The 27,273-nt window shown below is 43.7% G+C and overlaps 1 protein-coding gene and 1 non-coding gene across 2 annotated transcripts in view; one reads left to right on the top strand and one right to left on the bottom strand.

Moving 5' to 3' along the window:
* The window catches only part of LOC126416605 (autophagy-related protein 16-1-like), a 135,476-nt gene extending 108,688 nt beyond the window's left edge, over window positions 1–26,788 (top strand). The window contains exons 4-5 of the mRNA XM_050084359.1: window positions 15,955–16,101; window positions 24,828–26,788. Coding sequence (XP_049940316.1) covers window positions 15,955–16,101; window positions 24,828–24,924 — 244 coding nt within the window. The 3' untranslated portion in view covers window positions 24,925–26,788. The remainder of the gene's footprint in view (window positions 1–15,954; window positions 16,102–24,827) is intronic.
* On the bottom strand, window positions 8,496–8,570 carry Trnat-ugu (transfer RNA threonine (anticodon UGU)). Its single transcript has one exon. It is a non-coding gene; the product is annotated as a tRNA-Thr (tRNA).
* Window positions 26,789–27,273: the final 485 nt, after the last annotated feature.

Here is a 27,273-nt window from a genome sequence, read left to right on the forward strand (position 1 = left end):
CGCACATGCTTTTTCCAACTGAGCATAGGTTCAAGGGTAACGCCCAACGTACACTACTGGTCATTAAGATTTCTACACCAAGAAGAAATGCAGATGATAAACCGGTATTCATTGGAAAAATATACTATACTAGAACTGACATGACATTACATTTTCACGCAATTTGGGTGCATAGAATCTGAGAAATCAGTACCCAGAACAACCACCTCTGTCCCTAATAACGGCCTTGATACGCCTGGACGTTGAGTCAAACATAGCTTGGATGGCGTGTACAGGTACAGCTGCCCATGCAGCTTCAACACGGTACCACAGTTTATCAAGAGTAGTGACTGGCGTATTGTGATGAGCCAGTTGCTCGGCCACCATTGACCAGACGTTTTCAGTTGCTGAGAGACCTGGAGAATGTGCTGGCCAGGGCAGCAGTCGACCATTTTCTGTATCCAGAAAGGCCCGTACAGTACCTGCAACATGCGGTCGTCATTATCCTGCTGAAATGTAGGGTTTCGCAGGGATCGAATGAAGGCTAGAGCCAAAAGTTGTAACACATCTGAAATGTAACGTCCACTATTCAAAGTGCCGTCAATGCAAACAAGAGGTGGCCGAGACGTGTAACCAATGGCACCCCATACCATTACGCCGGGTGATACGCGAGTATGGCGGTGACGAATACACGCTTCCAATGTGCGTTCACCGCGATGTCGCGAAACACGGATGCGACCATCATGATGCTGTAAACAGAACCTGGATTCATCCGAAAAAATGACGTTTTGCCCTTCGTGCACCCAGGTTCGTCGTCGAGTACACCATCGCAGGCGCTCCTGTGTGTGATGCAGCGTCAAGGGTAACCGCAGTCATGGTCTCCGAGTTGATAGTCCATGCTGCTGCAAACGTTGTCGAACTATTCGTGCAGATGGTTGTAGTCTTGCAAACGTCCCCATCTGTTGACTCAGGGATCGAGACGTGGCTGCACGATCCGTTACAGCCATGCGGATAACATGCCTGTCATCTCGACTGCAAGTGATACGAGGCCGTTGGGATCCAGCGCGGCCTTCCGTATTACCCTCCTGAACCCACCGATTCCATATTCTGCTAACAGTAATTGGATCTCGACCAACGCGAGCAGCAATGTCACGATACGATGAACCGCAATCGCGATAGGCTACAATCCGATCTTCATCAAAGTCGGAAACGTGATGGTACGCATATTTCTCCTCCTTACACGAGGCATCACAACAACGTTTCACCAGGCAACGTTGGTCAACTGCTGTTTGTGTATGAGAAATTGGTTGGAAACTTTCCTGATGTCAGCACGTTGTAGGTGTCGCCACCGACGCCAACCTTGTATGAATGCACTGAAGAGTTAATCATTTGCATATCACAGCATCTTCTTCCTGTCGGTTAAATTTCGCGTCTGTAGCACGTCATCTTCGTGGTGTAGCAATTTTAATGGCCAGTATTGTATTTTGCAGCATCAGCCTGTTGTATAGCCTCGCTGAAGAGCTGTAGTTGCGGCATCACTGGACGACGTCTCTTGGTGAACAGTACAGCTTGGCTCTTACTCTCATTGAGGCCTATCCTCCACTTGGCTGCCCATCCCTAGGTGTGAACATACTTCCTGCAGTAGTCGATGTATGACTTTTTTTTTTTCTTTGGTCATCAGTCTACTGACTGGTTTGATGCGGCCCGCCACGAATTCCTTTCCTGTGATAACCTCTTCATCTCAGAGTAGCACTTTCAACCTGCGTCCTCAATTACTTGTTTGACGTATTCCAATCTCTGTCTTCCTCTACAGTTTTTGCCCTCTACAGCTCTCTCTAGTACCATGGAAGTCACTCCCTCATGTCTTAGCAGATGTCCTGTCCCTTCTCCTTATCAGTGTTTTCCACATATTCCTTTCCTCTCCGATTCTGCAAAAAAAAAAAGAACCTCCTCATTCCTTACCTTATCAGTCCACCTAATTTTCAACATTCGTCTATAGCACCACATCTCAAATGCTTCGATTCTCTTCTGTTCCGGTTTTCCCACAGTCCATGTTTCACTACCATACAATGCTGTACTCCAGACGTACATCCTCAGAATTTTCTTCCTCAAATTAAGGCCGGTATTTGATATTAGTAGACTTCTCTTGGCCAGAAATGCCTTTTTTGCCATAGCGAGTCTGCTTTTGATGTCCTCCTTGCTCCGTCCGTCATTGGTTATTTTACTGCCTAGGTAGCAGAATTCCTTAACTTCATTGACTTCGTGACCATCAATCCTGATGTTAAGTTTCTCGCTGTTCTCATTTCTACTACTTCTCATTACCTTCGTCTTTCTCCGATTTACTCTCAAACCATACTGTGTACTCATTAGACTGTTCATTCCGTTCAGCAGATCATTTAATTCTTCTTCACTTTCACTCAGGATAGCAATGTCATCAGCGAATCGTATCATTGATATCCTTTCACCTTGTGTTTTAATTCCACTCTTGAACCTTTCTTTTATTTCCATCATTGCTTCCCCGATGTACAGGTTGAAGAGTAGGGGCGAAAGGCTACAGCCTTGTCTTACACCCTTCTTAATACGAGCACTTCGTTCTTGATCGTCCACTCTTATTATTCCCTCTTGGTTGTTGTACATATTGTATATGACCCGTCTCTCCCTATAGCTTACCCCTACTTTTTTCAGAATCTCGAACAGCTTGCACCATTTTATATTGTCGAACGCTTTTTCCAGGTCGACAAATCCTATGAAATTGTCCTGATTTTTCTTTAGCCTTGCTTCCATTATTAGCCGTAACGTCAGAATTGCCTCTCTCGTCCCTTTACTTTTCCTAAAGCCAAACTGATCATCACCTTGCGCATTCTCAATTTTCTTTTCCATTCTTCTGTATATTATTCTTGTAAGCAGATTCGATGCATGAGCTGTTAAGCTGATTGTGCGATAATTCTCGCACTTGTCAGCTCTTGCCGTCTTCGGAATTGTATGGATGATGCTTTTCCGAAAGTCAGATGGTATGTCGCCAGACTAATATATTCTACACACCAACGTGAATAGTCGTTTTGTTGCTACTTCCCCCAATGATTTTAGAAATTCTGATGGAATGTTATCTATCCCTTCTGCCTTATTTGACCGCAAGTCCTCCAAAGCTCTTTTAAATTGCGATTCTAATACTGGATCCCCTATCTCTTCTAAATCGACTCCTGTTTCTTCTTCTATCACATCAGACAAATCTTCACCCTCATAGAGGCTTTCAATGTATTCTTTCCACCCATCTGCTCTCTCCTCTGCATTTAACAGTGGAATTCCCGTTGCACTCTTAATGTTACCACCGTTGCTTTTAATGTCACCAAAGGTTGTTATGACTTTCCTGTATGCTGAGTCTGTCTTTCCGACAATCATATCTTTTTCGATGTCTTCACATTTTTCCTGCAGCCATTTCATCTTAGCTTCCTGCACTTCCTATTTATTTCATTCCTCAGCGACTTGTATTTCTGTATTCCCGATTTTCCCGGAACATGTTTGTACTTCCTTCTTTCATCAATCAACTGGAGTATTTCTTCTGTTACCCATGGTTTCTTCGCAGCTACCTTCTTTGTACCTATGTTTTCCTTCCCAACTTCTGTGATGGCCCTTTTTAGAGATGTCCATTCCTCTTCAACTGTACTGCCTACCGCGCTATTCCTTATTGCTGTATCTATAGCGTTAGAGAACTTCAAACGTATCTCGTCATTCCTTAGCACTTCCGTATCCCACTTCTTTGCGTATTGATTCTTCCCGACTAATGTCTTGAACTTCAGCCTACTCTTCATCACTACTATATTGTGATCTGAGTCTATATCTGCTCCTGGGTACGCCTTACAATCCAGTATCTGATTTCGGAATCTCTGTCTGACCATGATGTAATCTAATTGAAATCTTCCCGTATCTCCCGGCATTTTCCAAGTATACCTCCTCCTCTTGTGATTCTTGAACAGGGTATTCGCTATTACCAGCTGAAACTTGTTACAGAACTCAATTATTCTCCTCTTTCATATTCTCCTGTAACCTTTTCTTCTACTCCTTCCCCTACAACTGCATTCCAGTCGCCCATGACTATTAGATTTTCGTCCCCCTTTACATACTGCATTACCCTTTCAGTATCCTCATACACTTTCTCTATGACTACCAGCCATTAACTTCTCGTAGAGAGGGCGGTGTCGTCTGCCTAAACTGCCCAAGTAACTTGAAGTGTCGTGGGCAGGTCCGACGAACAAAGCGACTAGAGGACTGGCCCAAGCACGGATCCTTGGGGAGACCTGCCTCGGCGAATCGGATGGTAGAAGTGGCCTCATCGACTTGGACTACGAACGTCCTCTCTTGGAAATAAGTTGCCATCAGCTGAATGTAGTGGCCATGAAACCCAAAAGTGAAAAGCTTATACTGTAAACCTGGATGCCGAAAGCTGTCAAACGCTCCCTTCACATCCAAAAAGAGGGCACCAGAATATTCCGCATAGTTGAAGGCGACCGTGGTCTCTTCTACCACTCGAAGGAGTTGGAACGTGGTTGAATGCCGTTCTCTGAACCAATTACTCTGGAATTAGAAGCGTATCTTGCGTGACTTTCTGAGATATCCGTACCAGGAGGTGCTGGCCGCCGAGAGGAAGACCGGCGACCTAAATACCCGTCAGCGGAGACACTCCGGCACGATATAACGTGGACACGTAACCGCGCGAAAGCGAATTGGTGCTTAGACTGCACCGCTGCAAGGCATATTGGTGCGGCTCGCGCTCCCTGACGCTGTGGCGGCTGCGGTTGATTTGGAGGAAATGAGCACAGCGCATCTTCTCTTCTGTTAACAAGTGATCGCCCGAAGTAAAGCCGGCGTCGTGCCTGGCCCGTGCTACACGTCTGCAAGTGTGGTGGCCAAGCGTTTAGGGCCGCAGCCCTGCATAAGCCACTCTCCTTCCTTGAGGTAGTTTTCGTGCTATCAGGTATGTGGCTTCACATCCTGAGAGTGGCGCAATACCAACATCCAACAGCCCACTTCCTCCGGACTCACCATAAGCCATTGCTCCCGGAATGACATGGAAGAGCACGGTAGCGGACGCCCATCCGTGCTCCCTATTTTATACTCGTAAGAAATGTCAGCCGCGCGGAGGGGCCATTTCGCCATTTCGCGGATTGCGCGGATTGCGCGGCCCCTCCCGCCGGACGTTCGAGTCTTCCCTCGGGCATGGGTGTGTGTGTGTGTGTGTGTGTGTGTGTGTGTGTGTGTGTGTGTGTGTGTGTTGTTCTTAGCATAAGTTAGTTTAAGTAGTGTGTAAGTCTAGGGACCGATGACCTCAGCAGTTTGGTCCCATAGGAATTCACACACATTTGACCATTTGAACTTAAAAAGGTTTAAATGGCTCTAAGCACTATGGAACTTAACATCTGAGGTCATCAGTCCCCTAGACTTAGAACTAATTAAACCTAATTAACCTAAGGACATCACCAAGCCCGAGGCAGGATTCGAACTTGCGACCATAGCAGCAGCGCGGTTCCGGACTGAAGTGCCTTGAACCGCTCGGCCACAGCGGCCAGCACGAATTGAACTGTCATTTGCTAATAGTGCCTATCTTCCGGAGACTTTTGACTTGCCACATCATTGGAAAGGTCGCGTCTTCATCTTGTCTTTACTATTAGTGATGTTGCAGAATTTGCAGTAATTGGTAAAACATGGCGGTTTGTAATTCCTGATGAACTGTTTTGACTGCTACTGGCTTTCACTCTTGCTCGAGTCTTCCTGTATTTTGATAATCATCTGGTTTAGCTTGGACTATCAAACAGTGTCCACTTTTCCTCGTTACGGGCTATCATATGTTATGTCCACTCCCTGTCCAAATTCAGTATATTGTTCACATTCAAACAAAATTTGTCCAAGTGTGCCCAACAATCCACAGTTGCACGCCTGTGCCCTAATTTTGTTAATTCGAAATAAATACACAGGATATGGAGCTTGTCCTGTGAAAAAGTGCATCACAGATTTGGAGGGGTTCGTGTAATTTATTGGAAGTGCTTGACGGATGCTTGTGAAAAACACACGGGCTTGCCTTAATGTTGTTCCCGCGTCCCAGTCGTGTCGCCATTCGGAATACATGAATTCATTTAACTGCGTCTTGTCAATGGCGTCGTAGACAGTCAATTCCTGTAAGTTTGCTAAATTGCCTCTGTGCAAGTAATGACAAGCTGTTAGATGCCGTACTTGTCTTTGGGACAAGTTCTAACTAGACCAGGATTGCTTCGGCACGCGTTGTACAAAAAGCGCCCATTGGACAGACCGGCATTGCTCTGCAGACTCGATGCAATGTGGGAGTGACATATTCACTTCGTAATTTCGGGCCACGAACACTTTAGGCGGACTAACTATTGCTCCCAATATGACATCGTGATGTACTTTTATCGCAGACTTGGAAGCCGGTATTCCTTTGTAAATAATGTCAATATTTTCTGAGTAACTTTTGTAGTTATCTGTTTAATATTATAAAATCCATTTTTCGTCGAAAATGGCATCCAAATATTTGCATGTTTCGCATCTTAGAATGGGGACACCGGCTAGCTTCAATGCAGTATTTATTGCCAGCTCGCTTTATGTAGAATATATACTGTTTGATACGCGGCTGCTGCAAGCTTTTACTGTGAACACCTGATTGAATCAATTGGGTAGAGTTCTGGAGAACATCGAGAATACGTTGGAATAGAGACCGTCTCGGTTCTGGGATTTTCCAACACTACTGGGAAAGGAATCGCTGCATCCCCGCACACTCGACACAAGCGCTATTATTATCGATGGCGGCAAGGCAGCGTTCTTACGGAAAGCTCATATGAGAAGCAGTAAATAAATGACCTCGATTCGCTCACTGCCCGTGCGAAGACTTCCCAGTTGACGGTTTGCTGCCAAATGTGGCACGTTCCAACAGGCAAAATCTTGTGGGACTAGGGTTGCCAGGTGTCCAGCTTTAGCCGAAATGTCTGGCTTTTTACGATCTTCTCCGGCTACAAGTCCACCCTGTCCGACTTTTGTTCGGCTTCTTAGCGATCAAGTAGAGAATGCACAAGAACACCGTTTACAAAGCCGGCCGCTGTGGCCGAGCGGTTCTAGGCGCTTCAGTCTGGAACCGAGCTATTGCTGCGGTCGCAGGTTATAATCCTGCCTCGGCCATGGATGTGTGTGATGTCCTTAGGTTAGTTAGGTTTAAGTAGTTCTAAGTTTAGGGGACTGATGACCGCCGGCCGCGGTGGTCTCGCGGTTCTAGGCGCGCAGTCCGGAACCGCGCGACTGCTACGGTCGCAGGTTCGAATCCTGCCTCGGGCATGGATGTGTGTGATGTCCTTAGGTTAGTTAGGTTTAAGTAGTTCTAAGTTCTAGGGGACTGATGACCACAGATGTTAAGTCCCATAGTGCTCAGAGCCATTTTTTGACTGATGACCTCAGATGTTATTAGTGCTCAGAGCCATTTGAACCATTTTTTTAACCGTTTACAAGCTAATGACATAAGCGCCAGAAATAAGTCTAAGGAGAAGTTATGAGAAATACCGTAAGGCTATAGATACAACAACAAGTGCTAATCTAGAAAGAACATGAAGGTCGGTGCCAGTAAATTCTTTGATCAGTGGCAAAATTTCATGAAATTCATGGAAAAAAGACGCCTCTTTCTTTAGAAAGCTTTAGGCGTATGGAGTGTGGACAGCCTATTTCAAATCACATTATAATGAAGAATTTTATTCTAAATTATTGAAATTGACGGAATATTACTTTGCAATTCCGGGACATAGTACAAACTACGAAGGTGTATTCCCTTTTATAAACGCCCAATGGATAAAAGTACCAATAAACTGCAAACCGAACAGTCGCAAAGATAATGTTATTGAGTAATTTAAAATTATCCTTTCAAGAGACCACAAAATGATTTCCAAGAAAAATAACGTTCGTGGTAAAGTGGGTTCAAATGAGAAATGTCAATACTTAAGTACATATTACTGTTGTTTACACTGAAATGACCAGACGTGTTGAATATCTTTTCGTTTCCAGTCACAGTAATACAGATAGTTTTTATATTGTTAAATGAAGAACTTTTATACTTTATTTTGTCACTAGGGAGGGCACTGTGCTATTGAGAAGACTATACAACTAAAGTGCTACCGTAATTGCGAAATAATAAGGCTGTTTACTGATTGCTACCACGTTTAAGTTTGATCTCGCAAAAAGTTGTCTGTAATTATTTATCAGTATACAAGCGAAAATACCCATGTGACTCTATTTGAAACAGGTAGTTCTGCTTTTAGGGCTATTTGTGCGGCTAAATATAACACCGAGTCCGGATTTTCTGCTTTTGACGATCGCAACCCTATCTGGGACTCGACTTCTGGAATCGGGGCACGACTTTTTCTCATTGTGACTAAGACTACAGACTGTCTTTTATGGATATGATGTCTGTTCTTTCGGACATGTCCGACGCGCGTTGATATATATCAACGGGGACAGGTGAAAATGTGTGCCCCGACCGGGACTCGAACCCGGGATCTCCCGCTTACATGGCAGACGCTCTATCCATCTGAGCCACCGAGGGCACTGAGGATAGTGCGACTGCAGGGACCTTCTCGCGCACGCCTCCCGCGAGACCCACGTTCTCTCCTTGTATGTCCACACTGTGTTGGGCTGGGACACTACGAATGTAATGTGTGGACATGTATGTCCACACTGTGTTGGGCTGGGACACTACGAATGTAGTGTGTGGACATGTATGTCCACACTGTGTTGGGCTGGGACACTACGAATGTAGTGTGTGGACGCACAAGGTGGGAATGTGGGTCTCGCTGGAGGCGTGCGCGAGAAGGTCCCTGCAGTCGCACTATCCTCTGTGCCCACGGTGGCTCAGATGGATAGAGCGTCTGCCATGTAAGCGGGAGATCTCGGGTTCGAGTCCCGGTCGGGGCACACATTTTCACCTGTCCTCGTTGGTATATATATATATATATATATATATATGTATGTATATATATATATATATATATATATATATATCAACGCCCGTCGGCAGCTGAAGGTATTAATATAATTCTAATTTTGTCTTTATGGAGATCCGACAACACAAACTACTCTCCAGAACACACTGCTGTCACTAAACAAAATAGGAGGATAAGCTTGAAATTGGATGACCACAGCTGGAATGAGAGAATTAGTAACGTTCAGGATGCATTTGGAGTAGTACATCCACGTTATAGAAGAATATATGCTGCCGATTGTTCGGTCTCTTGATCCAGCAGAAGAGATGACTATCATCGATTTCATGCTCGATAAGAAGAGCGTGCTCACATCGAAAACAGGCAAAAATTTCGTGAACTGTCATTCCGAAGTATCATCGTTGAAGTGATCCGCAAAATCTCGAGACTTAAATCCAATCGAACTTGTTTGGGTGCCGATAGTTTGAGACTGGTAGTTCCACCAGGAACGCAGACTACTCGAGAGCCTTCGGAATCACGTTTCTACCACGCAGGAGAGCACTAAGTGACGTTGGCGTAGTTATAGCTCTGTCATCTCCTTCATCCATTGAAGATTAACGATGTGTTGGACAATGAGAAACTGACAGTAAAAGGAGCTACGTTTTACTTTAAATTTCATCTTTTTTCAGAAGAGAATGCGGTGATTTCCACAGTCCTCGAATTAGACATAAATAGAAAGTAATTTATTTTTATTTTCAATTTGCCATTTGCATATTTTTAATTTTTATCGGTTTTTGGTAACACGTAGTCACTAAACACCATCAAAAAGCGTGTTTTCCACATTCTACTATCATATTTCGATTATTCTTTCAGCTGATAGGCGCTCATTTTTAATTTGTAGAAGCACACCTCATCTCAGAAAAACTAAAGTCACCAATTGGAAAAGTTTCTTGTTCAGACTCACGTAGTGTAAGGTTATGAAATACGACGTATAACAGGCAACTTACTTTTGGAAAAAAATCCAACAACCAGTTACTTTTAAGAGTTGTTTATTGTAAAACAATTGCCATATTGCCGGCCGCTGTGGCCGAGCTGTTCTAGGCGCTTCAGTCCGGAACCGCGCTGCTGCTGCGGTCGTAGGTTCGAATTCTGGCTCGGACATGGATGTATGTGATGTCCTTAGGTTAATTAGAACTACTTAAACCTGAGTCTAGGGGTCTGATGACCTCAGATGTTAAGTCCCATAGTGCTTAGAGCCATTTGAACCATTACCATATTCTGACAGAAATACAGGTCACAGGGAAAATCCCACAGGAACGGAAATGCGCGTTTGATTATCCCCTTCACAAAAATGACGACAAGATAGATCTTAATGATTACAGAGGTATCTCAGTATTATCGGTCTCTAGACAAAACTCTCGCGAAGGCATTACTCAACAGACTAGAACCACACGCTGACACAAAGGTAGGTGAATGCCAAGCGGGCTTTAGAAAAGGAAGATCCTGAGTTGAACAGATTAGGAACCTACAAACACTCTTGAATGTCAGACGGGTAACACGGTCGTCACGTTCGTGACGTTAAAGTGGCCTACATGAAAGTGCTCTAAGATTCCATAGACAAGCAGACACTCTTTGACACACAAGAAGAATATCGTTACAATAGGCATTCCACAGACACCACACCCGAAATAAAATTTATGGAGAAACGTCAGAACCAATCGAGATACATACAAGGGTCAGACAAGGAGATGGTTTCTCGCCGCTTTTGTTCAACATGGTCTTGGACAAAATATCAAACAGTGGGAAGAAAAAGTAAAAGGGATTCAATTATGTAAACAGTGCAAACAACAAAATCAAGAAATTACAGATGATGTGGCAATAATCAGCAGCACGACACAGAAAGCACTGGAATACTTACACGAAGTCTCAGCCAAAACAGTTTTCAGATATTACATGAGATAACGCAATACATAGGACACGAGTCATGCACCGTAAATACGGTAAGGTTAACAGAATAGAAAAAAATCAAGTATATAAAGGAATCCAACATAGAACGATCAGAAAAACTTCAGAAAGCGTACAAACTCTCAAGGACGCACTACAATAAAAGAAACATATCGAGGCAGGCGAAACTGAGGCACTATAATAGAGCTGTACTACCAGAAACACTCTACGCATCGGAAACGACCACAGTCGGAGCATTGGGAATCACAGAGTCAGAAAAAATAGAACTTAAAATCCTGGAAAATTTTTTTGGAGCAATACACGCAGATGGTACATGGATGAAGAAGCCAACCAAAGTATCATACGAGCGCACGTGCAGACTGACAGACATGATCAGAAAAGGCCGACTAACATTTTATGGACACATACATAGAATGAACAATAGACTCACAAAGATTTTTGATATTGTAAACAGCTGAATAAAAAGCAGTTTCCTTCAAAAAAATAGAAGAAGATTAAAACAATCAGGAATTAATAGGGAAATGATGAACGAAAGATAAAAATTCAGAAACAAAATTATGAACTCGTAGTTTGAACTAAAAGAGAGGAAGAAAACAGGGAAAATATGAACATAACAAGGAAAAAAAGAACACAGTCAAAAAATGAAGACTTTTGGGAAGAAACAAAGAAGAAGGGAACAAGAAAAAAAGGAACAGTCCTGCAACATTGTATTAAGAGCAAAAGCGTGTAATAATAATAATAATAATAATAATAATAATAACATTATCAGTTTTGAGGGCTTGCGAGTGTGTGTCCAACCATCCTCATACGGCATTAAAATGTAAAAATATTTTGTATATTACAAGTGCGAGCCTTCGTCGAACAAACACGTAATAATTTGCGTATTTCGAATTTGACACGCCTTTTCCGATAAAAACAATGCGTGTAAAACAATAGTAAGTTGATCAACGTGCAACTTGTTTCCTACATATAATATGAAAGGACAGCTTGAAAAATTAAACATTTTGATTGTACACTATTATTTTGCCTCTCCCCTGCTTAAGAAGCTCATTGTGTAGACTGCGAAAAGAATGTATCAGGCGAGCGTCTATTATTAATGAACTGTCCGACGCTCTTTTCAATAGTCACACTTAGACTTTTCGATAGTCACACTTAGAAATTTCTATCGCCACAGATGAATATTTTTCTTAAAAACGGTTCTAGTTATCTGTGGATATGATCCATGACCATGTGTCATAGATACAACGGTTCACTGGAATAAAAATGCATAAAGAAAACATTACAGTGCGCTCGCTTTTAATCAGAAGCCCAGTCTTCTGTTTTCAAATTGCATTTCAGTGAGCTATGTTATCGTTATTATTGTTTCTCGTCGAAGGAGTACTATGAAAAAAAATAATAGTTTCATCGTAAGCTTGAAATTTCACTATTTATGTGGGGATTTTTGTGGTTTACTTTTAGTAAAATGTTTTGCTATTGTCCCTTGCGGCAGTTCAGGAGGTAGAGACGCTTGCATAATGTAATGTGTTATATACAGTGCCATGCAGATCTCTTTGGTAATACACTGCCACTCGTCATGGCAAACGGATCGTAAAAGTCTTTTTGTACGCGAGTGTACCGCTATTACAGACAAAAAGAATAGGTATGCTTGCTCGTGTTTCAACCGAAGTCACATTGAAAGAAGGTAAAAAGACGATCATGTTTTAATAACTTTCGTTTTCCCCATTGTGGCACACATTTGCGTAGCATGCTAAAGCTTTCCCGATTTTGCCAGGTATCGAAATTGCGCCATCAGGATGGCTTCGTTTGCGGTATGTTCCCGCCGTGACAGCTTATTACTACAGACCGACAGTATATCACGAACTGGTCGTGCAACAAACGAAATTTCGCCGGGAAGCACGCGCTTACGAAATGACACCGCGTGCGCACGTTGTCAGATACGGGCTGGCGACGCGCAGGGCTAAATTCGCATGTTGACATGTGTGCACGTAGGCGGGCCGGCGGGTTTTTGCCGTTCCGCGATTCAATTAAACAGTACGTGCTTTCACATTTAGCCAGCAGATACACCGTGTTCCGACCAGCGCCCGGCCGCGGTCAGAGTTTCTGTCGTGTTGTCGCCCCCGGTGAACATATTATTGTTTGTCACCGCGGGTCAACAAATCACTTAGCTATTTGCAAGTCAGCGGGAAATGTGGGAGGTGCCGGAGGGAAACGACCTACATGACACCGGGCGAGCTTCTACCTGGTACATTGTGTAGCTTGTAATTGCCGCTTGGTTGTGTTAAGGGGTAGACTGTCTTGAACAATTCATTTGGCTTCCAATCTTGACGTTGTCATTTGCAGCCTCTCTAACTTTTTGGTTAGTGAATGTATAAATAGCATTCTGAGTTGAGCAACGGTTCAGGAATCCAAATTGCGGTATCCTAAGTAGACTGGTTCTCAAATGAAACCATACGGTTCCAGACACGTTTCCAAGTCTCGTATGCCTGTCATGTATATATGGAAACAGAAGCAACAAATGAAAAGTTGTACTAAGATCGGGATTCGAACCTGTGTCTTCTGCTTATCAGGCAGATGCGCTGGCCACTACGCCACTACGGCACGGTGGCTTTGCACGATGCACGGACTACCCTAGCTCGCCTCCCTCCTCAATCCGAATTCCCATTCACGCCTCAGCCCTCTTGGCGTTCCCCCTAAACTCGAACGGCACTGCAGAGAGTCTCCATCTGTATTGCTGCACCTGATCAACGAAAGAACTCCTGCCTAAAACCCAGGAATAGTTGCATTAATCAAGTTAAGCAATAGGCTTCCAGAGATCTTTTCAGGTCTCAAACGTTTGTGCTGAGATGCTATTCCACTACATTAATGAACCGATTTAGTTGTATTTGTTCCTTTATTATTAGATCACTGCCGGTTTAGCGGCACAGAAAGGTGCATCTTCAGGTGAACTTACAACTAAAACATTATAGCTAAAATCTCGGAACTTTCTATCCGATATATGTTGTCCGTCAGAGCAAAACATCGTTAAAAGACTGAAGAAGTGGACCCATCCACTACATTGGAATCCGACTGTTTTTTTCTATGACATACCGCGTTTTAGCGGTGTTTTGTTCTGATGGACAACGAATATTGGATACAAAGTTCGGAGAATTTTAGCTCTGATGTTTTAGTTATATGTTCACCTCAAATGTAGTGCCACGAAACCAGCAGTGATGCAATAGTAAAGGACTAAGTGCAGCTGAAGCGGTTTACTAGGTGTACCGGTATGAAATGAGCGTTAAGATAGAAATGTGTCAATAGGGAACATTTGTTGTGAACGAGCCTTAATTTTTTTTATTTGGTTGGTATAACATCTGTCAAAGATATTTTGTATACATCAATTCATGGAACAAACAACATCATATGTTTTCATCGTACCAGAAAGTGATGATTTGCGGAAAGCATTAATTTTTTGTTTTCATTTGAAAAAAAGTGCTGCAGAGTCGCATCGAATGCTTGTCGAGGCATATGGTGATCATGCTCTATCAGAAGCAATACGCAAAAGATCATTTCAACGGTTCAGAAATAATGATTTTGATGTAAGAAATTAAGAACGTGGAAGACCACCAAAAAAAGTTCGAAGACATCGAATTGCAAGCAATATTGTATGAAGATGATACTTATGAGTCAGAAGCAAATGGCAGAAATGCTAAATGTTCCACAACAAACAATTTCTGACCGTTTGAAAGCTATGGGAAAGATCGAAAAGTGTGGAAAATGGGTGCCACATGAATTGAATGAAAGACAGATGGAAAACCGAAAAACCATTTGTCAAATTTTGCTTCAAAGACATGAAAGAAAATCAATTTTGCATAGAATTGTTACTGGCGATGAAAAATGGATTTATTTTAAGAATCCTAAACGGGAAAAATCATGGGTTAATCCGGGAGAACCAGCAACATCGACTGCAAAACCAGATCGATTGGGCAAGAAGACAGTGCTCTGTGTTCGGGGGGATCAGAAAGGTGTGGTGTATCTTGAGCTAAAACCAGGTTAAACTGTGAATACTAATCGCTACAGACAACAAATGATCAATTTGAACTATGCATTGATCGACAAAAGCCCAGAATGGGCCAGAAGATATGGCAAAGTAGCTTTTTTACACGACAATGCACCTGCACACAAAGCAAAACTGGTTCAGGATACAATCAAAACACTTCGCTGGGAGCTGCTACCCCACCCGCCGTATTCACCAGACTTGGCCCCTTCCGACTACCATTTGTTTTCATCAATGGGACTTGCATTGGCTGAGGAACACTTCGATTCCTACGAAGAAGTCGGAAATTGGGTGTCTGATTGGTTTGCTTCAAAAGACGAACATTTCTATTGGCGTGGTGTGCACAAATTGCCAGAAAGGTGGTCAAAATGTATAGAAAGCAATGGTCAGTACTTTGAATAAAATGTTTTTACTTTTCAATTCAAAATTAGTGTTTCATTTTCACAAAAAAACGCTCATTTCATACCGGTACACCTGGTATTGATACTCAAGATGACTACTCGTAGCTGAGACTGCCCTACCTGCAGGGTTGTCTGCTATTCCAATACAGTGAAGAGTCCCTGCAGTGGTGTTCGAGTTAAGGGAGAATACCAAGTGGACTCATGCATGAATGTGAATTTGGATTTAGAAGAGAGGCGTGTTAGGGGGTACTACGTGCATAGTGCAAAGCCTCTCTGCCAGAGTGGCGTACTGGTTAGCGGATCTGCCTAACGAGCAGGAGACATAGGTTCGAATCCCAGTCTTGGTACAAATTTTCATTCGTTGCTCCAGTCTATGTATATGTTATATTACTCTTGAGTGAATTATATTGTTGTTATTTGAGTCCATATTTCACGTAAGACCTTTTATAGTATAGGCCATGTCTTGCAATGAATGTAATGTAAAAGATAAGGTGGCTAGTGTCATGTATAAGAGGGTCCTGATCTCATTATAATAAATAAAATAAATATTTAGAGTGACGCTAGTAGGACTGTGGTGACAGGAGAGTGACGTCTGTGTGGTGGTGTTGTGCAGGGCGGAGAACTTCCGCGTGGTGTGCGACTGGGCGCGCGCCGCCTTCAGCGCCGACGGGCGGCACGTGGCGGCCGGCTCCGCGGACGGCTCGCTGCTCGTCTGGGCCGTCGCCACCGGCAAGCTGGAGCACACGCTGCAGGAGCACGGGTGAGTGAGTGGCGCGGCCACGGGGGTTTTAAAATTGTATACAGGCTGTTACAAAAAGCTACGGCCAAACTTTCAGGAAACATTCCTCACACACAAATAAAGAAAAGATGTTACGTGGACATGTGTCCGGAAAAGCTTACTTTCCATGTTAGACCTCATTTTAGTTTCGTCAGTATGTACTGTACTTCCTCGATTCACCGCCAGTTGGCCCAATTGAAGGAAGGTAATGTTGACTTCGGTGCTTGTGTCGACATGCGACTCATTGCCCTACAGTACTAGCATCAAGCACATCAGTACGTAGCATCAACAGGTTAGTGTTCATCACGAACATGGTTTTGCAGTCAGTGCAATGTTTACAAATGCGGAGTTGGCAGATGGCCATCTGATGTATGGATTAGCACGGAGCAATAGCCGTGGCGCGGTACGTTTCTGTCGAGACAAATTTCCAGAACGAAGGTGTCCCGACAGGAAGACGTTCGAAGCAATTGATTGGCGCCTTATGGAGCACGGTACAATCCAGCCTATGACTCGCGACTGGGGAAGACCTAGAACGACGAGGACACCTGCAATGGACGAGGCAATTCTTCGTGCAGTTGACGATAACCCTAATGTCAGCGTCAGAGAAGTTGCTGCTGTACAAGGTAACGTTGACCGCGTCACTGTGTGGGAGAGTGCTACGGGAGAACCAGTTGTTTCCGTACCATGTACAGCGTGTGCAGGCACTATCAGCAGCTGATTGGCCTCCACGGGTACACTTCTGCAAATGGTTCATCCAACAATGTGTCAATCCTCATTTCAGTGCAAATGTTCTCTTTACGGATGAGGCTTCATTCCAACGTGATCAAATTGTAAATTTTCACAATCAACATGTGTGGGCTGACGAGAATCCGCACGCAATTGTGCAATCACGTCATCAACACAGATTTTCCCTGAACGTTTGGGCAGGCATTGTTGGTGATGTCTTGATTGGGCCCCATGTTCTTCCACCTACGCTCAATGGAGCACGTTATCATGATTTCATACGGGATACTCTACCTGTGCTGCTAGAACATGTGCCTTTACAAGTACGACACAACATGTGGTTCATGCACGATGGAGCTCCTGCACATTTCAGTCGAAGTGTTCGTACGCTTCTCAACAACAGATTCGGTGACCGATGGATTGGTAGAGGCGGACCAATTCCATGGCCTCCACGCTCTCCTGACCTCAACCCTCTTGACTTTCATTTATGGGGGCATTTGAAAGCTCTTGTCTACGCAACCCCGGTACCAAATGTAGAGGCTCTTCGTGCTCGTATTGTGGACGGCTGTGATACAATACGCCATTCTCCAGGGCTGCATCAGCGCATCAGGGATTCCATGCGACGGAGGGTGGATGCATGTATCCTCGCTAACGGAGGACATTTTGAACATTTCCTGTAACAAAGTGTTTGAAGTCACGCTGGTACGTTCTGTTGCTGTGTGTTTCCATTCCATGATTAATGCGATTTGAAGAGAAGTAATAAAATGAACTCTAACATGGAAAGTAAGCGTTTCCGGACACATGTCCACATAACATATTTTCTTTCTTTGTGTGTGAGGAATGTTTCCTGAAAGTTTGGCCGTACCGTTTTGTAACACCCTGTATACTGCCTGACAAAAAAAAAAAATAGTTAAGCACCCATAAGGGTAGGAGGAAACCGCACAGGTTTAGAGGGTGTGTAATGTTATTTCGGAGGTTAAAAAATCGAGTGAAATTTCCAGAGAACTTGGGAGTGCGGGCCCACTTATCAATATGACGTTGCTCCGCCTCTGGTCTGGATGCATCCACTGTTTCCGTTGGGAAGGCTGTTATAAAGCAGTGGATACTCTCCTGAGGCAAGCTTGTTGACAACTGTTGTAAATGATATCCTGTACACTGGCACTGGGACAAAGTTGACATCCAAACTGGTCCCATATGTCCCACACGTATTATGTCAGGGACAGCTGTAGGGATGTTGCTGGCATGGCTGTACCTCAATACCACGAAGACAGTCAATACAGACACTTGCCACGTATGGACGACCATTTTCCTGTTTAGAACTGGCACCACGATACTGCCACATGAGAGGTAACACATGGGGATGCAGGACGTCCCCATAGCAGTGGAACTGCAAGTTTACCTGAGACGCCAATAGCGGCCGTGCGAGATCCTGCAGACGCAATGGAGCACGCGTGTTGAGCTACGCCTGTAGCGGCTCTGTACTTCTAGTGCCCTCTGTCACAGCAATATAGGAGAGCCAATGGCAGTGCCTGACACCACTCGTGCCTGGAGTCACTTCCTTGGGAAGTCAATAGCTGGACTTTGTTTCCTGTTGCATCATCTGTAACGAGTCTTCTGTTTGTTGTGTTACATCTACAACTACATCGATACCCCGCAAGCCACCTGACGGTGTGTCGCGGAGGGTACCTTGAGTACCTCTATCGGTTCTCCCTTCTATTCCAGTCTTGTATTGTTCGAGGAAAGAAGGATTGTCAGTATGCCTCTGTGTGGGCTCTAATCTCTCTAATTTTATCCTCATGGTCTCTTCGCGAGATATACGCAGGAGGGAGCAATATACTGCTTGACTCCTCGGTGAAGGTATGTTCTCGAAACTTCAACAAAAGCCCGTACCGAGCTACTGAGCGTCTCTCCTGCAGAGTCTTCCACTGGAGTTTATCTATCATCTCTGTAACGCTTTCGCGATTACTAAATGATCCTGTAACGAAGCGCGCTACTCTCCGTTGGATCTTCTCTATCTCTTCTATCAACCCTATTTGGTACGGATCCCACACTGGTGAGCAATAATCAGGCAGTGGGCGGACAAGTGTACTGTAACCTACTTCCTTTGTTTTCGGACTGCATTTGCGTAGGATTCTTCCAATGAATCTCAGTCTGGCATCTGCTGTACCGACGATTAATTTTATATGGTCATTCCATTTTAAATCACTCCTAATGCCTACTCACAGACAATTTATGGAATTAACTGCTTCCAGTTGCTGATCTATATTGTAGCTAAATTGTAAAGGATCTTTCTTTCTGTGTATTCGCAGCACATTACACTTGTCTACATTGGGATTCAGTTGCCATTCCCTGCACCATGCGTCAATTCGTTGCAGATCCTCCTGAATTTCAGTACAATTTTCCATTGTTACAACCTCTCGATATACTACAGCATCATCCGCAAAAAGCCCCAGTGAACTTCCGATGTTATCCACAAGGTCATTTATGTATATTGTGAATAGCAACGGTCCTACGACACTCCCCTGCGGCACACCTGAAATTACTCTTACTTCGGAAGACTTCTCTCCATTGAGAATGACATGCTTAGCTTGTTCACTAATCATTTTTGCACCTGTCCATCTTTCTCACAGCGACCGTTGTCGCACCTCTCTGTAGCCCATCTCTCCTTAATATTGTGTATGAAGTCATCCACAACACTACCACTGTGATTTCATAGGTCCCTCAGTCGTTACCAGCCATGACCTGACGTCATTGCCAATGAATACCCATATCTCGCATGAAGACCTCTCCTAGGGTCGCTGCTGTGCTCGCCAACGACGGTTATTTGGCATATGGAGAACTGCGATCCGTGACGAAACACAGTGTGACACCATTCACATGAAGTCCACACTTTGCAGTCATGGCATTACTCCAGGCACAGCCGTTTGTGTTGTGTTGCTAACGGGAACCTACGCATGAAACAGTAATTCCCTAACCTGACTGGGAAAAAAAAAAAATAAATGGAAATGCCGTGTGGCTAGGGCCTGCCGTCGGGTAGACCGTTCCCCTGGTGCAAGTCTTTCGAGTTGACGCCACTTCGGCGACTTGCATGCCGATGGAGATGATAATGATAAGGTCAATACAACACACAGTCCCTGAACGGAGAAAATCTCCGACCCAGCCGGGAATCGAACCCGGGCCGTTAGGCATGACATTCCGTCGCGCTGACCACTTAGGTACCAGGGGCGGACACCTGACTGCCGATAGTCTCTGACTAATGGTGTGGGACATCACAGACTGTTGCTGGGAGTTCATCACTTCTTCACAGGTGGCAGGTGCAGATGTGGAGGAGATTCACCGAAACTTCCACTATGAGTATGCCTGCCGTCAAATTTCCATGCAGTCCTTCATCAGGGCACTCTCGCATCTGAATAACCCACGAATCTGAATACTGCACGATTTGTCCTGCCAGCCAAATGGGGAAGCCCACAGCGAGGCCCTTTACAAAGTCTGTCAGGTGCTGAGGATGCTGTCTCGTACAAGTAAGCGTTATGTGCGTGTCCGTCAAAGCGCTCACTCAAGATGTGACGTTCTCCACGCCCCTTATATACCTTACCAGACCTGCTAACAACACTACGAGTAAACCACTAATGCACTCTGGCGACCGTGCTACCTGTCACAGAGAATTGGAGCTCTAATCATTTACATATCTGCCGTATGTGTACGAAGTTACATTGACATATGATCATGTTTTTCTTTGTGCTTCACTTTCTTTGTCAGGCACTGTTTATTGATGAATAATACAGCACACAATAAAATGTATGTCTTGTTCCATATGACCGCTACTGTACACTGAATTTAGTGTGATGTACCTCGCAGGGCATATTTTATTAACTCATCATGAATTTAATAACAGTGCATAAATTACTAATTACTAGAAGAAGGGATCGGTTGGTACGACATGTTCCGAGGTGCCAAGGGATCTCCAATTTAGTATTGGAGGGCAGCGTGGAGGATAAAAATCGTAGAGGGAGACCAAGAGATGAATACACTAAGCAGATTCAGAAGGATGTAGGTTGCAGTAGGTACTGAGAGATGAAGCTTGCACAGGATAGAGTAGCATGGAGAGCTGCATCAAACCAGTCTCCGGACTGAAGACCGTGACTACAACACATTACTAATAACAAATAAAAGAAAAAGGGCTGTGATTCAGACTAGAAAAAATCCGTTTGCGCATCGGTTATGTTACTGAAGACAAGTTTAGCGACAGTGTCGTAGCCGGCCGCGGTGGTCTAGCGGTTCTAGGCGCGCAGTCCGGAACCGCGCGACTGCTACGGTCGCAGGTTCGAATCCTGCCTCGGGCATGGATGTGTGTGATGTCCTTAGGTTTGTTAGGTTTAAGTAGTTCTAAGTTCTAGGGGACTGATAACCACAGTAGTTAAGTCCCATAGTGCTCCGAGCCATTTGAACCATTTTTTTTTGACAGTGTCGTATGCTATTGACAGGATATCGTAAGTCTGACAGTTTTATTTCAGCCGTACTCTACCTTCAGTATCTTTTCTATTAATCTTTTATTTGTTGAAACTGCGTTCACAAGATACTGCGTGACGGCATTGTTCTAAATATCCTCAAAACTCTTGATGTTTAAATAAGCATTCCTTAACCCTTACCAGCAAAAAAAAATCTTACAAAATATCCGTTTGGGGAGCCAGTCAATGGTCATCATCTCTTTCACTTGGAACTTGAAACCAGCTGTTTCCTTAACTAGCTCTACTATATCAATATCTTTGCTAAATGTGGCAACAACATCATCTGCAAATTTTGCAAGATAAGATATAGATCTTTCATTTAAGGCATTTCCTGACAAGAAATGAACTTCAGATGAAATGGTGAGTTACATGTGAGATGTTTACATTTCAGTTATTATGCTATTCTAGCTCAGATTGGAGTCCTGCGGTCAAATATCGTATCTGCTTGAGTACGCACCCAACTACACTCTCAGAAAAAAAAGATGAATCACGAAGAAATTATCCGAATGGGACAGAAATCGGTAGATGCAATGTATATGTACACATAAACATAAGATTACAATTTCAGAAACATTGGTTGATTTATTCAAGAGAAAGAGTTTCACAAGTTGAATAAGTCAGTATCACATTGGTCTTCCTTTGGCCTTTATGCAAACATTTATTCGGTTTGGCATTGATGATGATGATGATGATGATGATGATGATGATGATGATGATGATGGTTGGTTAGTGGGGCGCTCAACTGCGTGGTCATTAGCTACAGTACAAAGTCCCAATTTGTACGCAGTCCAATCTTGCCACTGTCACAAATAATGATGATGATGCTGATGATGCACTGATGAGGACAACACAAACACTCAGTCCCCAGGCAGAGGAAGTCTCCAACCCGGCCGGGAATCGAACCCGGGACGTCGTGATCCAGACGCAGCAACGCTAGCCACTAGACCACGAGCTACGGACGTTTAGCGTTGACTGATAAGAGTGTTTTGATGTCTTTCTGAGGGAGTATTGTACCAGATTCTGTCCAATTGGGCCGGCCGGAGTGGCCGAGCGGTTCTAGGCGCTACAGTCTGGCACCGAGTAACCGCTACGGTCGCAGGTTCGAATACTGCCTCGGACGTGGATGTGTGTGATGTCCTTAGGTTAGTTGGGTTTAATTAGTTCTAAGTTCTAGGCTACTGATGACCTCAGAAGTTAAGTCGCATAGAGATCAGAGCCATTTTTGTCCAATTGGTGCGTTAGATCGTCAAAATCCAGAGCTGGTTTGGAAGGCCCTACCCTTAGTGCTCCAAACGATCTTAATTGGGGAGAGATCCGGTGACCTTTCTGGCCACGTTCTGGTATATCAAACACGAAGATAAGCAATACAAACTCTCGCCGTATGTGGGCTGACATTATCTTGCTGAAATTTAAGCGAAGGATATCTTGTTCGATGGGATTTCGGGATTGCAGCCGGATCATGTTGACTTCTTGCCACGATATTTCGGCTGGCAATCGTCCAGCCATCTTCAGGTGAGTGACCGTCACTGGAGACTGAAAGTTCTCGGAGTCAACTTTATAGCAAAAAATTGGGGCGAAAACGCATGCGCATCGGCCTCCGCCACAGGAGCGTCGTCTATCGAAATCTGCGCCCTCTGGAGCTACTGTTCTATCTGTGGCGCGCAGGCGCATGCGTAAAGGTGAGGACTACATGTCGGCCCTCTATCGGAATGCGCGCCCGCGACGTTAGAAACAGACGTCAGATGTCGCCAGACGTGTCATTATGAATAAAATGTCTTCTCTCACAGGAAATTAGAGAGATCACCGGGTCCCAAGCCTTGTCCAGTTGAAAACCGCCATCACGATTTATAAGATTTTGCGCTAGGCGTATCTCCACAGATTATTTAATTACTGAATCCCAGATAGTTTTCGCTGGGGCCAAGATTTTCGTGGCAGAAACTTCCATTGCCAGCCGAAATATGGTGGCAAGAAGTTAACATGATCCGGCTGCAATCCCGAAATCTCATCGAACATTCAGTACGCCGGGAAAACTTCAAGAATCACATAAGGATATCTTGCCATGAAGGGCAACAAAATGGGACGTAAAATACCGTCGATGTACCGCTGTGCTGTAGTGTGCCGTGGATGACAACCAAAGGGCACGGCACCACAGACGACTCTTGTTTGTCGGACCGTATGTCGGGCGACAGTCAGGTTGGTGTCCCACCGCTGTCTGGAGCGTCTCCAGGCATGTCTTCCCTGGCCATAAGAGCTCCGTTCGAAGCGGGACTGATCACTGAAGATAATTCTGCTTCAGTCAATAAGACATATCTAGTAGAAAATATATATTAGACAGTTTTTAAAAAACATTCGTTTTATCATTTTCCTGGCGAAAATGGTTGAAATGGCTCTAAGCACTATGGTACTTAACATCTGAGGTTATCGGTCCTCTATACTTAGAACTACTTGACCTTCACTAACCTAAGGACATTACACACATCTATGCCCGAGGCAGGATTCGAACCTGGGACCGTAGCAGCAGCGCGGTTCCGGACTGAAGCGCCGAGAACCTTTCTTGGATATTAACACTTTTCCAGGTGCCGATTTCAATAAGTAAAGTCAACGCAAAAAAAAAAGAAAATGAGTTTTCCAAAATGATACACCACAAATACAATGTATTCGCGCACGCACCCACAAGCGCGCACAGACGCGACACAAACCCAAACTTACCAACTCCGTAATAAGGCAGTCGGGTTTCCTTCTGTATCGTGGGCAGCCGAAGAAGATATGACTCGTATGTCCTGGAGCATCCTCAAACCGCATTATGGTGACGGTATGAGGCAGAGCCTGTAAAGATCTTGTTCATGGCGGCTGTGGTTAAATTTCAACGTGGTAATGACCCTCACAAACTGTATAGTGGTCCCTATGCCAGAGAAGTTACAGTTCAGAGCTCCCTTTGGAACATACCATTGAACCTTCTGTGAATTCAGTGGGATTCGCCTATACCAAGTGCCCTTGTGTAGATCTTCAGTCTTTCATACCTCGTTCCAATAACGTTTGGACAAGCCTCTAGCCACATCAGTGAGATCTTCCGCGGGAGTGAATCGCTCTTGTATGCCACTTGTCGTCGCGTCCCTGGTCGATTGGTCTGCTCTCTAGTTCCCCATAATGCCAGTATGGCCATTCATCCACACAAAAGGGAACCCACTACCGGTTCTGTAACGTGACAGTTCAGAGACGCACTTCTGGTAGAGCTACGCAGGGAACTGGTCAGTTCATATTTCGCTAGCGTCTCTTCTGATGTCTCGTCGTGGTGCAACAATAGCATGGGCATTATCGGTCAAAGGATTACCGCTTTCTCTTCTTAGTTTAGTGTTAACTTGGGCCATCCAGAAGCAGTTTATGCCTAGTGAAAGTAACATAGGAACTAATATTTTTTTTCCATTCAGATGACCAGTACAGCACTGAATTAACTTGTGCATACTCTCCTCTTCACAGGCCGAACGGCGTAACAGCAGTGTCGTTCCACCCGCACGGCTCATTCATGGCGAGCGTTGACAAGAAGCGCAAGGCCGTAATTTGGACGGACTTGTGAGAGCGCACAGTCAAAGGAGGTCGACCGATCGCGGGGGCGACTTTGCCGCCGGCTGCTTCCACGGTCGGAGGGACGCCTGTCAACACACTTCGCAGCTTCATTCTCGTGTCTTTGATCTGCACGAATCTTTAAGTTTTCATATACCATCTATCGTGCTTAGTCTATGAACGACGCTTGGACTTTTCTTGTTATAAAATCTTTCTGTGCTGCGTCTGCTTTGCATGAACACCTCTTCTCTTATTTAAAAATTTTGATGACTAGATGAAGACTTCGCCGTTTCTTAGCACTGCCATTTGCCACATATTACTTTTGCAGGCATCATATTAACATTTCTCAGCAAGCATCGTGTGATATATCGTTGGCCTGTCGTTCAAGAGTACGTATTTTGACCGTTATCAACTAAAAAACAACTTCGTTTCGTGTATTATGCCTTTATTTTAACGAATATTTCCGACTTGTCGGTCCCTACTTTCCGAATCTTCTTCAGTGGCGAAGCTTTTACAGATTCCTCATAAATCTTGGTTTAGCAACTTGTGGAGTCCGCGGAAGTAGACCGTAGTGATCATCAAATACCACATTTGGGCCGTACGTAGTTCCAACCCAATGGGTCTAATGGTCTTGCGGCCTTCACGGCTGCTACTTTACGGCAGTGTTCACTTCTCGGCCTCCAAGTTGTAAGGCGTTATGTGTTGTGCTGGCGCTCTAGTTGCAGAACGATCGCTTTGATTATCAGACTGCTTTTGTGGAGACTACTGTAGTTGTGAAAAATCGTAGGAAGAACATAGAATTTAGCCGCAAAGTCGTTTTTTTTAAATTTAAATGTTATGTTATTGTGGGCCTTTATTTTAAACGTTTTTGTGAGATGATGTCATGTACCGTTCCTCCAAAGATGTTTTTATTTTTATTTTATGTTTCAAATTCAGCTGTAATGGGCTTGTGAGTCAGTTGTCAGTTACGCTTATTTTGATTAAGCCGAAAGTGTTGCACGTAATAACTGGAAATACGCGTTCAGCAAGGAAACACTGATGTGACTGGTCCAATTGGTGAGCTGGGAAAATGTTTCTACTTGCTCTGCCAACAATGTGGAATATAATCGAGACATGCTTATCCATACACTAAAGTTTAACAAAACTCTAACCTTTTACTCACAAAGCAGAGTTTGATCGCGTTCATTGCATAACCTGACTTGTTCCTCTTCTTCTTCTTCTATTCTTATCACAAACGTCTTATTCTCTTCCTTCAAAATGCAGTAAATCATTGACAATAGTTTTTTGTTACCAAAGTTATTGCATGCACCTTCTGCTGTTTTCAACATAACATCACAAACAGAAATATGTAAATATTTTTATTTTTTCTGGGAACTTGTTTAGTATGTAAGAAAATACACGTTTTTTGTACTGTTCACTAAACAGTACAAGATTGCCTACACTAAGATGGCTTTCATGATGCTATAATACGACTGTAAAAGTGGAATTCTGATGCTTTGCCATTTATGAATACTCATGGCCGAAAGACAGCATATAAGATGCTATGAAATTAAGTATAAACATATTTTCTTGTTCTTAAGGAAATAATGAAGGATAACAAAAGTATTGTGTTGCCTTATTAGTTGATGTATGCATGTGGTGTGGGTAAAATTACATTATATCTGGAAACTAGAAATATATTTGTACACATCAATACTGAGAAGTACCAAAATTGGAGTCATATGCGATAATTTTATGTGTTAATACTTTGTAATGAATATCATGTATGATTTAATGAACTGAATTCTTACCTGTAATTGTATTATTCGTTATTTTATCATGAATTCATTGTTATATTTTAGGAACATATGTCTGAAATGAAATATATTTCGTAAATATTGTCGATTGTTTCATTTTGTATGGATCACATGGAACAGTTCCTTGCATAATTGTTAATCCCATTCACACCTACTTACCAATGATTTAAACTGCATAATTTTAATGTCTCCCCTGCTACAATACTCTCAATGAAAGAAAAAAAAACCTCTGAAATGCTTCAACATTCCAACAAGGAAGAACCATGCATTTTGTTACAATTATAGTAAACAAGTGTGATAAAAATATGCTTAGCGATGGGCACTAGACATTTACACCTTTTGTTTATCTGTTCTCATGTATCCAAGGCGATCAAAATTCTGCTGTTCACTCTATACAAATAATGCTGGATTGGAATAGGCACTGTCTCCTCATTGTTTCAGAAAAAACATTATAACTAATGGAGACTGCTGATTTTCTTGATGCAGCTGAATATTCATTGTTGTAGCCAATTTTCATCCAGTGACTTCAGGTCCTCATGCATTATCTTAAATTCTAATACTATAAG

Source organism: Schistocerca serialis, chromosome 8 (genome assembly GCF_023864345.2).
Source record: "Schistocerca serialis cubense isolate TAMUIC-IGC-003099 chromosome 8, iqSchSeri2.2, whole genome shotgun sequence".
Lineage (NCBI taxonomy): Eukaryota > Metazoa > Arthropoda > Insecta > Orthoptera > Acrididae > Schistocerca > Schistocerca serialis.